We start from the raw sequence: 13045 nt of genomic DNA on the forward strand, positions 1-13045 counted from the left end.
CTGCTGATTGGTGTTAGACTGAATTGTTATATGGTACTGTATACCAAGAGTTACTAAAGTCTGTTTGCTTTGGTAAGGGAAGATAATTACTGGACTGATATTACTGTTTATGACCTTGGACTGTTTTACCTACACCGAGACTGCTTATTATCTTGTATATAAAGTATTTTTCTCACACGAGCTGCACGTTTATCTCCTTCCCTGTGTGTTTCTGCTCTGCTCGTTGCACAAGCAACAAATACTTTTTATACACACCCTAACAACGTGTATGCACCCTGGGCAGCTCCTCTTCCAGGTTGCGGCCCAGACGAGCACGAGCGCACGCTCCCTTTTCAACACTCGGTGCCGAAAAGGTTTGCTATCACAGGTCTAGGATGAGAAAACCCAAATTGCCAGAGGAAAATGAGAACTTTTTAAAGAAAAGGGAATGCCAGGTGCTCCCAGGAAAATCAAGCAGGATGGCAGCACGGATGGATCCTCACTCAAAAAGCCACTCAGGGAAGCTTTAAAAAAGTGAAAATAAGAACGTGGTTTTAAGACTTAGGAGCATCAAGGGGTTCCCTTTGTATCCCAGCTTCCAAGTGCATCAATTTAGGAGAATTTCCTGAGTGAAAACATTAGGGCATAACTGTGTTAACTTTAAGATTGGTGGACTTCAACTCCCAGGAATTCTGGCAGTTTGATGTCCACACATCTTAAAATTGGCAAGCTGGAAAAATCCTAATTTAGGACACAACCCTGCAAAGCAAGATAGGAAGAATCCTATTTTTTTTAAAAAAAAAAACACCACTTCATAGAGATGTTTGGCCTTGGTTCTGAATATTCACAATGCAGAACCTTTCCAAATATTCACGCAAATGGAAATCTATCTTTAGCCCAGTTTTTCAAGGATCCGGGTGGAGTTTTGTTTCTGTACTCAAGATCTCTTTTGAAGCTACAGTTGTTGTAGGTTGAGCTGTTGATGTGTCTTCTCCTTTTTGGAGGAGGAGATGAAAGGAGAGCAAAGCCCTGGCTGAATTTCAAATCCTGCTTTAGGCTGAAGTTCTTTGGAGTTACCATTTTAAAAAATAGATTTTTTCGATTTTTTTTTTATGCCGCCTTGATTACTTTATAAATAACTCAAGATGGCAAACATACCTCATGCTCTTTTCTCCTCCTATTTTCCCCACAACAACAACCTTGTGAGGTGGTTTGGGCTAAAAGAGGGGGAGTTGGCCCAAAGTTACCCAATCAGCTTTCATGTTAAGGCAGGATTAAAACTCACCACCTCCTTGTGATTGGTCTAAAGTCCTACAGGCGGCTTTCATGGCGAAGGCGGGACTAGAACTCACCGTGTCTTGGTGATTGGCCCAAAGTCACCTAGCTGGCTTTCATGGCCAAGGCGGGACTAGAACTCACCGTGTCCTGGTGATTGGCCCAAAGTCACCTAGCTGGCTTTCATGGCCAAGGCGGGACTAGAACTCACCGTGTCCTGGTGATTGGCTCAAAGTCACCCAGTTGCTTTCATGCCTAAGGCTGGACTAGAATTCACCATCTATTGGTGATTGGTCTTCTTGTGAGTGACCCAAAGTCACCAGCCAGTTGTGCCTAAAGAGGGACTAGAACTCACCATCTCCTGGTGATTGGCCCAAAATCCCCCAGTCAGCTTTCATGTCTAAGGTGCGACTGGAACTCACTGTCACCTGGTGATTGGCCCAAAGTCCCCCAGCCGGCTTTCATAGTTAAGGCAGAACTAGAACTCCCAGTCTCCTGGTGATTGGCCCAAAATCACCAGCCAGTTTTCGTGCCTGAGGTGGGACTAGAACTCACGACTTCCTGGTGATTGGTTCAAAGTCACTCCGCAGCTTTCATGCCCAAAGCCGGACTAGAACTCCCAGGCTCCTGGTTTCCAGCCCCGCCCCTTAACCACTACACCAAACCGGCTCTCCAATTATTTTCCAGTTTAACTTCTGCCTCCAGTGTTTCCTGCTAATCTCCCACCCAAACGTCAACCAGACCCAGTCCTACTTAGCTTCCGAGTTCAACCAGGTATTGCTATTACCTGAAAGCACATTTTCCTGCATGCCAGGTGAAGTTGGCAAAACTGGCTGGGGTATTCTGGGAGTTGAAGTCCTCCAGGCTTAAAGTTGCCAAGGTCGAAGACCCCTGTTATTGGACTATAATCTGCAAAATCTTTTTTTGGTGTAAAAAAACCAACTGATTTCTACATGTAACTTTTTTTTAAAGTGGTTCTATTGGAGATCATTATTATTATTTTTTTGGACGGACTATAACCAGGAAGCAGTAAGGGGGAAAAAAAAAACCCCCTTCAAATAACGAATCTTGGCTCTGGATTTGGCCTTGACGGTTTCAGATGGCTCATGTTGGTTTCATTAAATTTATGATAGCCGTCCACTGCAGCAGCCTGGAATCAGCTTAGGCTGCCACATTAGCAAAAAGCTAACCTGCAGCTGTTTATGCATAATTAACCTCATCTGCATATAATTTAGATGAGCTCTGGGGGGGGGAGGTTTGTGTGTGAAACTGGTGCCCCCCGAGACATATTGCATTGCATAATTGCAACATTTCCACAACTGCCTTTGTGCATTTTCCATTGGGGGGGGGGCGGGAGGCGTGTTTGTTGTGGAATAAGACCTTCCCTTAAGTGGCTTAAAGAAGCCTCGGTTAAGCCAGAAAGCCTTGGGGGCTGGAGAAAGCTGGGCCGTTTTCAGTTAGTTTGCAAAAGAATTCTTCATTTTGTGTGTTTGTGCTCACGATTTGTTCTTTCTGGGTCCGTCCGTCCGTCCGTCCGTCTGTCTGTCTGTCTGTCTATCTATCTATCTATCTATCTATCTATCTATCTATCTATCTATCTATCAATCCATTCCCTTATTTATCTATCATGTCTGTCTGTCTATATCTATCTAATCCATATGGATTATCTAATATGGATTAGATATCCATCCATCCATCCATCCAGATATTCATTTTTCTATCATCTGTCTGTCTGTCTATCTATCATCTATCTATCTATCTATCTATCTATCTATCTATCTATCTATTTATCTATCTATCATCTCTATCATCTATATCTATCTATCATCTATATCCATCTATCTATCTATCATCTATTTATCAAATATATATATATCATCTATATCTATCCATCTATCTATCTATCTATCTATCTATCTATCTATCTATCTATCATCTCTATCTATTTATCATCTCTATCTATCTATCTATCTATCTATCTATCTATCTATCTATCTATTTATCTATCATCTCTGTCTATCATCTCTATCTATCTATCATCTCTATCTATCCATCCATCCATCCATCTATCTATCTATCTATCATCTCTATCTATTTATCATCTCTATCTATCTATCTATTTATCTATCATCTCTGTCTATCATCTCTATCTATCCATCCATCCATCCATCTATCTATCTATCTATCTATCTATCTATCTATCTATCTATCATCTCTATCTATTTATCCTATCTATCTATCTATCTATCTATCTATCTATCTATCTATCTATCTATCTATCATCTCTATCTATTTATCATCTCTATCTATCTATCTATCTATCTATCTATCTATTTATCTATCATCTCTGTCTATCATCTCTATCATCTCTATCCATCCATCCATCCATCCATCCATCCATCCATCCATCCATCCATCCATCCATCCATCTATCTATCTATCTATCTATCTATCTATCTATCTATCATCTCTATCTATTTATCATCTCTATCTATCTATCTATTTATCTATCATCTCTGTCTATCATCTCTATCTATCTATCATCTCTATCTATCCATCCATCCATCCATCCATCCATCTATCTATCTATCTATCCAAACGCTACCAGACTCCAAGGTGACTCACCATGGAAAACAAACAAACAAGACAATACAGGGGACTTTCCCTCCCCCCAGTGCCGTTGTAACTGTGAATGGTCACTAAATGAACAGTTGTAAATCAAGGGCTACCCACAGGGATATATTGGAGCCAGCGGGTGACCATATCAAGAGGTGTCCGTTCAGATCTAAACAACCCACCGAAATTATTTGAAACTATGGTAAGGAGCTGAAAACAAAATTGAGCCGAATTGTAACGGGGCTAACTTTTAAAATTCAATCTATCCAGGCTGCCTTTTAGATGCACGAGGCCCTTAAATGGTGGGGTAATCTGGTACTGCTAGAAGGAAATAAATAATCAAGGGGGAGGGAATGGGGATTGGGGTGGGGGCTTTGGGCTGTGGGCCTAACCCGAACAACTGGAAGAGAAGATTTAAAACCTCTAAGACTTTAGGGAATTATTTCTTCTTCTTCTTCTTCTTCTTCTTCTTCTTCTTCTTCTTCTTCTTCTTCTTCTTCTTCTTCTTCTTCTTCTTCTTCTTCTTCTTCTTCTTCTTCTTCTCCTCCTCCTCCTCCTCCTCCTCCTCCTCCTCCTCCTCCTCCTCCTCCTTCTCCTTCCCTCTCCTCCCTTTCTCCTTCCCATCCTTCTCCTTCTCCATCCCTTCTCCTTTATCCCTCCTCCTCCCTTTCTCCTTTCCCACCTTCCTCCTCCTCCATCCCTTCTCCTTCATCCCTCCTCCTCTTCTTTCCCTTGTTTGTCTCTATCCTCCTTCTCTTTCTCTTCTTCTCCTCCTCCTCCTCCAGATCTGGAGCTAGGAAAAATCAAATTTCGAACAGATGATAACCAGCTGCTCCTGGTTATCATCTCCTTGCCGAAAGCTTGCAACCAGGGAAGTTCAAAAAATGCTCCCTTGAATTCTGACTGCCGAGAAGCCTCCAGCTAGCTTCTGTGCATTGAGAATAGCCTTCAATTGAAAGGAAAAAGAGGGCTGAGGGGTGGGAGGCCGAATGGAATGCATGGCATCCTTCTGTGTCGGCTTAGAACAGTTTTTTCCTCAAGCACAGCAACTATAAGATATGTGGCCATCAACTCCCAGAATTTCCCGGCCGGCTACTGGCTTCGAGGCATCGGTTGGTTTTTTTTGCATTCAGCATGTCTTAACCTGCAAAGAGGGGGAAAAGAGGCCGAAAGTTCTTTCTCAATTCCTTCTTTTACTCAATTTTCCTCTTCTGCCGAGAACTTCGGGCCAAGGGTGTTTTTTTTTTTTTCACACTGTTTTTTAAGGTTGCAAGTTTCTCTCTCTTTTTTTTTTTCCTTTCCTTCTCGTGACCCAACTTCCTCTGCTTCTTGAAATCTCTTAAACCCGGGATATTGCAAGCATCCTGAATGTAAGTCAGGTTTATTCTGTGTTCCGAATTTGGATTGTGGGGATGCTGCAACAGTCATAACTTAGTCTCGTTTTTTTCAGTGCCATCGTTAACTTCGAACGGTCCCTAAAAGAATGGTTGTAACTACAACCATTGTAGATATAAATAAAGATGCTAAAACAGGATGTCTGGATTGGCAGAGAGCAATTTCGCTGATCACCTTGGGAAGGGGATGGGGAAATCGTATTTTGGGTCAGGATTTTTTTTTTTTTAATTTGATTTATATGCCGCCCTTCTCCGGAGACTCAGGGCGGCTTACAATGCGTTAAGCAATAGCTTTCATTCTTTTGTATATTTATACAAAGTCAGCTTATTGCCCCCACAAACTGGGTCCTCAATTTACCTACCTTAGAAAGGATGGAAGGCTGAGTCAACCTTGAGCCTGGTGAGATTCGAACCTGCAGTAATTGCAGGCAGCTGGTCTTAATAAACAGCTTAATAACAGGGTGCCTTAGACCACTGTACTACCAAGGATTATAATCGAAGCATTAGGATCTTGTGTTCTGACATCCTGTGTTTGGGATAGATAAATTTTGTAGGCAGAACATTTTTTTTGGGGGGGGGTGTCATGCCCACAAGAGACAACCCCCCCCCCAAAATGTTCTGCCTACAGAGTTTATCTATCCCAAACACAGGATGTCAGAACACAAACTAAAATTCTCGCAAGGAAGCTGTTTTTAGCAGCAACCTTGAATGCTTTCAAGGGTGCCCTTCCTCTCTCTTACATCAGAATAGAATTATGTTTCTCAATCTCGGCCACCGGTGGACTTCAACTCCCAGAATTCCCCAGCCAGCCAAGTCTCCAGCCATTTTCAAATTATTGAGGTTTGAGGCACGTTGCAATAGAAGAATTCAACCCCCACCCCAACCCCAAAAATGTGGGAAGACTGTGAAAGAACATTTGTAACTAAAATCTTTCTCCTCTCCAAGTCAGAATAAAAGAGAATTTTATTCGTGACCACAATGACTGGTGGACTTCAGCTCCCAGAATTCCCCAGCCAGCATGGCTGCCTGGGGAATTCTGGGAGTTGAAGTCCACCCATCTTAAAGTGGCTGAATTTGAAATAGAAGAATTCACCAAAAATAAGCCCCAGGATGGAAAGATTGAGAGAGAATACTTGCAACTAAAACTTTTCTTCTTTTCAAGTCAGAATACAGTAGTAGGATAGCGTTTCTCAACTCAGCAAGATGGCTGCCTGGGGAATTCTGGGAGTCGAAGTCCGCTCGAAGTTGCCGAGGTTGAGACACCCTCTTTGCGACACGGATGAAGAAATTCCTAGGGATGGGAATATTTGCGAGGGGATATTTGCAACTAAAATCGTTCACTGGGTATCTCTCAGCCGCTTGCACATCTCTTGCCGCAGGGCTTCATGGAGTATTAAAACTCAGAGGTGGCTCCGATTTGAGTAATGCTGGGAAGAAACATATTTTGATTTGGCCTCCCTGGTCTTTCAGGGCTGGTAGGTTTTAAATGCAATTCTCTCTTCTCACCTTCCTCTTCTGAGGTCTTGGGATAGTTGGGTGGGAAGTAAAGTAAGGCTGCGGATGTTTTAATCCCGGGGTGGAGAACGATGGCCCTTTTATGACTTGTGGACTTCAATTCCCAGAATTCCTGAGCCATCCCTCCCTCCTTCCCTCCCCCACCACCTTCCTTCCTTCCTCCCTCCCCCTTCCTTCCCTCCTTCCTCCTCCCTTCCCCTCCCTGCTCACCTTCCTTCCTTCCTTCCCTCCCTCCCTCCTCCCTTCTTCCTCTCTCCCTCCCTCCTTCCCTTCCTCCATCCCCATCTTCCTTTCCTCCTTCCTTCCCTCCTTCCTCCCCTTCCCTCCACACCTTCCTTCCCTCCCTCCCTCCTCCCTTCCTTCTCCCTCCCTCCTTCCCTTTCTCCGTCCCCACCTTTCTTCCTCCCTCCCTTCCTTCTTTCCTCCTTCCCTCCCTCCCTCCCTCCCTCCGTCCTCACCTTCCTTCCCTCCTTCCTCCTTCCTTCCCTCCTTCTTCCTTCCCTCCCCTCCACACCTTCCTTCCCTCCCTCCCTCCTCCTTTCCTTCTCCCTCCCTCCTTCCCTTTCTCCATCCCCACCTTTCTTCCTCCCTCCCTTCCTTCCTCCTTCCCTCCCTCCCTCCCTCCCTCCGTCCTCACCTTCCTTCCCTCCTTCCTTCCTTTTCTCCTCCCTTCTTCTTTCCTTCCTTTTTTCTTCCCTCCCTCCTTCCTTCCTTCCCCTCCCTCCTCACCTTCCTTCCCTCCTTCCCTCCCTCCTCCTTTCCTTCTCCCTCTCTCCCTCCTTCCCTCCCCCCTCCCTTTTTCTTTTTTCTCTTTCTTTTTCTCTTTTTCTCTTTCTTTCATTTGCTCTATTTCTCTCTCCTTTTCTCTTTCTATTCTTTCTCCTCTCTTTCTCTGTCTTTCTTTTTCTTTCTTCTCTCTTTCACTATCTTTCTCCCCTCCCTCCCTCCCCCCCCCCATACACACACACTTCAGTTTGCCAGCTGGTTCCCTGGCGCTGAGGAGTTTCTGGGCACCTTGCCTTGCGAGAATCCCCCTTCCTGCTATCCAACCAGGAGATGAAAGCAGACCCCCCCTCCTCCTCTTCCTCTCAGCTCCCCCCCCAACCCCAATTTGGAGGGATTTATCTGGGAACAAAGCCCTCGGTGCCAGCCTGGAATCTCAAGCAGCTGCTCCTTGCTCGGCTGCTGCGGTGGCCTTTTATATCCTGGATTTTCCTCCCCCCCCCTTTGCCCCCCCCCCACGGCCGCAGAGGCAAAGAGCTGCTTTATTTTTCTCCTGCCCCCCCCCTCCCGCCCCTCCATCCCAGCACATATTTATTCAAGATTGCCTTAAGAGGGGCCAGGGGCATATAGTAACTGTCTGACATTGTATATAGGAGAAAGGGGAAGGATGTTGGCTGGGCTGGAGTGAATTTGCCGGAGTTTACCACATCCAGAAGAGGGGAAAAAAAAAAAAGACAGAAGTTTCTTTCTCTTACGGTTTGGAGGCCTGCAGGATCATACGCTCTGCCTTCAAAGCATTTGGGGAATACTTGTCACCGTACAGAATTCTGCCCATTTCCACAGTCCAGAAGAGAAGATTTTAAACAAGTCCATCCGACCATTTGGCCATCACGTTCGTTTGGATGCAATTTTTAAGCCTGGCTAAAATTAAGACCTTCTTTCCTTTTCTTTTTCAAGCCCTTAAAAGTGAAAGCCTAGAAATTTGGACTGGCCTTGGCTGAACTTTTTTTTTTTTTTTAAAAAGCTAGTTAACTCTTGGATGAGAGACCACAAGGAAATCCCAAAATGCAGGTGATCTTGGAAAAACAAGACAGCATCCTGAAAGAAAACAATGCCAAGTGCATGGGCCTGGAAGCCAGGAAGAATTGTGTTTGACTGGAAAGAAATGACTTGTTTTATAGCCTCCTATTTGCCCAAGGGACCTGGTGGCTCAGGGGCTAAGACACTGAGCTTGTCGATTGAAAGGTTGGCAGTTTAGCGGTTCGAATCCCTAGTCCTGCGGCGTAATGGGGTGAGCTTCTGCCAACCTAGCAGTTCAAAAGCACTTAAAAAATGCAAGTAGAAAAACAGGGACCACCTTTGGTGGGAAGGGAACAGCGTTTCGTGCGCCTTTGGCGTTGAGTCATGCCGGCCACATGACCACGGAGACGTCTTCGGACAGCGCTGGCTCTTCGGCTTTGAAGCAGAGATGAGCACCGCCCCCTAGAGTCGGGAACGACTAGCACATATGTGCGAGGGGAACCTTTACCTTTACCTTTCTATTTGCCCAAGGAAACGATGGTTACTGTTTTTAACTGTGCTTTTAACTGTGCTTTTAATTTGTTTTTAAAAACGGGTGGTTTTTAATTGTGTCACGTTTTTGTACTATTTTATGATGTTATTTGTAAACTGCTCAGAGTCTCTTAGGTGAGGTGGGTGGTGTAGAAACTACCATGTTTTCCCAAAAATAAGACCCTGTCTTATATTTTTTTTGAACCCCAGAATAAGCGCTTGGCCTTATTTTCAAGGAGATATTATTATTTTGGGGCGCGTGGAACAAGACGGGGCTCCTTACCTGATTTCCAGCTCTCTCCCTAAACCTAACCAGAGGAAATGGTGGGGACCAGCTGTGCATGCATTTAAATATTCTTGGGGAGGGCTTATTTTCAGGGGGGCTTATTTTAGCGCATATGCTCAAAAGCCTGATTGGATTTATTATCACGGAATGTCTTATTTTAGGGGAAACGGGGAAGATAGATAAAGAGAGAGAGGATAGATAGATAGATAGATAGATAGATAGATAGATAGATAGATAGACAGATAGATGGATGGATGATAGGTAGGTAGGTAGGCAGACAGATAGATAAAGAGATAGGTATACATATCAGCAGGTAGGTAGGTAGGTAGGTAGGTAGGTAGGTAGGTAGGTAGATAGATAGATAGATAGATAGATAGATAGATAGATAGATAGATGGATGATAGGTAGGTAGGTAGGTAGGTAGGCAGACAGATAAAGAGATAGGTATACATATCAGCAGGTAGGTAGGTAGGTAGGTAGGTAGATAGATAGATAGATAGATAGATAGATAGATAGATAGATAGATGGATGATAGGTAGGTAGGTAGGTAGGTAGGTAGGCAGACAGATAGATAAAGAGATAGGTATACATATCAGCAGGTAGGTAGGTAGATAGATAGATAGATAGATAGATAGATAGATAGATAGAAAGAAAAAGAAAGAAAGATGGATAGATGGATGGATGGATAGAGAGATAGATAGATGGTAGGTAGGTAGGTAGATAGATAGATAGATAGATAGATAGATGGAAAGAAAGAAAGAAAGACGGATAGATGGATGGATGGATAGAGAGATAGAGAGATGATAGGTAGGTAGGTAGGTAGGCAGACAGATAGATAAAGAGATAGGTATACATATCAGGTAGGTAGGTAGGTAGGTAGATAGATAGATAGACAGATAGAGATAGATAGAGGGCAATGGATTGAGGGATGGCAGATGACTGGATGATAGATGAGAGAGAAAGGGAGAGAGAGAGCCATGTATGGGTGGATGGATGGATGGCAGGTAGGTAGGTAGGTAGATAGATGATAGATAGATAGATAGATAGATAGATAGATAGATAGATAGATAGATAGATAGATAAGTTTGAACAGGTACCAAATTGTCTTGTCATCTGGAGTAACTGCATTGAATTGCAATTCATATAATAACTTCATTTTAATTTAATCTATATTTGTCTGCATTCCCATTTCTGACATCCTGTAAACTGAGCAGTGGCTACCGCTGGGGGCAGCACCAAATCTTGGATCGCTTGATTTGTGCAAGCTGAAAAAATTGAAGGGTTTTGGCGGCGCGCACCGGCCTTTTGAATGGAGAACCCGACATTGCAAAGGATGTGGCTTTCTGTTGCAAAGGGAATGCATGCGGAATAAAATGATGTGCATTTTCCATTTAAAGATGACTGGGTTCTTTAACTGGACCGGCCTTTGCAGCAGAGATATTTTTTAGCAAGACTGAAGGAAAGGAAGCTGATGTTACTCTCCAGCTACAAAGGCTGGGAAGGCAAGCTAGCTTTTCGGCTGCAATGTCCCGACAGGCGAGGAGGACAGAAAATGGGGGCAGTTTGCACGTTTGGGAATGAATTGGCTGCGAATCCAAAACTTAGCAGAACAAAAAGGGAACTTTTCTTTTTTTTTAACGTGGAAAAATGTACGGTCTTATCGTCTCTGTGAGGAAGGACAGACTTCACTATTTACTTTCGATATATGCAGAATTTAGAGCAGTGTTTGTCAACTTTGGCCATTTTAAATGCTGGCTGGGGAATTACAGGTAGTCCTCGTCTTATAACTGTTTGTTTAGCGAACACTCGACATTAACAATAGCTTTGAAAAAAGTGACAACCGGCTTTGCTTCTCCTGATCCAAACTTCCTTGGATTATAGTAACCACAGCAGTGGGGTAGCTTTCTAAGCTTTTCATTGCCTGAAAGATTCCTAAGGCAGCAGCATTGAAAACTTGATCCAAATGAAGCAGAAGGACCAGGTTAGGTCAACTGAGGTCTTGCTTGGCTGCTGACTGTCTCGGAGTCTAACCTGGTCATCTGAAGGGGTGCTCCAGTCAAGGAAGGAATCAAGTCAGGGAAAGAAGCAATAGGAACCAAGCATAGGAAGCAGTTGGTGATCCTGTCACAAGATATCTGGAAGGCCTTCATGCCAGCCAGAGCTGGACTTTGAGTAACACTTCTAGAGGACTTTCTTGGCCAAGCAAGGATCTCCTGAAGTCTTCTGATGTTTGTTGAGTCCTTCTGATGGTCCTTTCTTCTCCCCTGCAGGATGCCAGGCGAAGGTCCACGTGTCTATGGTAGCCAAGATGGAGGTGGTTATGGGCCAGCGGGTGCCCATTTTATGCCCTTACACAATGATGGAAGAGCAGGATTACTTCCTGGTAGAATGGTTTACTGTGAGTATTTTGGGTTTGCCAAGGAGAAGAGGGCATGGCAGTGTCAGGATCATGGTATTGTGGCCTGCCGGCAGCCAGCAAAACTGGCAATAGAGTCAGACAGTGAGGAGGTTGGGGAGGAACTTGGGCCAGTCCTGGGGGCTGGGGAAAGCTCGGATGAGGGCTCTGCATCGGAGGCAGAGATGGGGCCAAGGCCATCTGATAGATATGTGCTGCCTCCGGAGTCTCCGGTGTCTGACATCAGCGAGGCAGAAAAACAGCAGGAGCCGGTTCCCAGTGCGCGCATGTGCAGAGCTGCCAGAAGACAAGAACAATTAAGAAAACAGGGTCGACTTGGGAGTAAGGCTTGGAGATGATTGGCCCCTCCCATAAGACATATGGAGCAAACGGGACGTGAGCTTTTGCAGGAAGCAATTAGTTCATCTGGTCGGTTCAAGCTTTGAAAAGTTCTCTTTGACTCTGTGCCAAGTTTGGCCTTGCCCTGCGTTTGGCAATTAGTTCTCTGGCAGCATTCCAAGGGAGATAAGGTGGGTGTTTATAAACATTCCCCTGAAAGACTGTTTGCGAAGCCTTTCAGACTGTGACAATAATTCACAGCCGTATGAATTAAAGAGGTTTTACCGGGACTAAGATTGTGCTTTATAGTTTCTAAGGAAGCATGGGTGAAATCCACCTCTGTAGGGAGCAGACATTTTCTCTAAGGGTCGGAGAAATCCATGAATACGTAAATATGTCAAACTTGCAGATCGACAAGAACGGGCGGCAGGAGCGTGTGGCCTACAACGAGAAGGGTAAGGTAGGCATGGACAGAGGAACGGAGTATACGGACCGTGTCTTCATGGATGCCAACAACAGCCTGGTCATTGCTTCCATCGACGTGAATGATGAAAAGTTCTTCTCTTGTCAAGTGACCAGCGGTTCCGGAAGTGACACTGGAAGGACCCAACTCAAGGTCTTCGGTAAGAGTGTTTCTATCTGTTGTTTACATCCCTCTGTTAATTATTTTTAGAAATAACTCAAGGTGGCAAACATTTAATACTTCTTCCTCTTTCTATTTTCTCCCACAACAACAACAATCCTGTGAGGTGGGTTGAGCAGAGAGAATGGAATTGGCGCAAAGTCACTCAGCTGGCTTTAATGCCTAAGGGAGAACTAGAACTCACCGTCTCCTGGTCACTGGCTCAAAGTCTCCCATCTGGCTTTTGTGCGTAAGGTGGAACTAGAACTCACTGTCTCCTGGTGATTGGCTCAAAGTCTCCCATCTGGCATTCATGACTAAAGTGGGACTAGAACTCACTGTCTCCTGGT

The 13045-nt window shown here is 44.5% G+C and overlaps 1 protein-coding gene across 2 annotated transcripts in view; it reads left to right on the forward strand.

Moving 5' to 3' along the window:
* BCAM (basal cell adhesion molecule (Lutheran blood group)) overlaps positions 1 to 13045 on the forward strand; it is a 95161-nt gene that overhangs the window by 63936 nt on the left and 18180 nt on the right. For both annotated transcript variants that reach the window (XM_087876271.1, XM_087876270.1), the window contains 2 exons: positions 11610 to 11737; positions 12483 to 12696. In XM_087876271.1, the coding sequence (XP_087732397.1) occupies positions 11636 to 11737; positions 12483 to 12696 (316 nt within the window). In that variant the 5' untranslated portion in view covers positions 11610 to 11635. The remainder of the gene's footprint in view (positions 1 to 11609; positions 11738 to 12482; positions 12697 to 13045) is intronic.

The sequence above is a fragment of the Pantherophis guttatus genome, chromosome 10 (assembly GCF_059756535.1).
Source record: "Pantherophis guttatus breed Tessera chromosome 10, ASM5975653v1, whole genome shotgun sequence".
NCBI classification, from domain to species: domain Eukaryota; kingdom Metazoa; phylum Chordata; class Lepidosauria; order Squamata; family Colubridae; genus Pantherophis; species Pantherophis guttatus.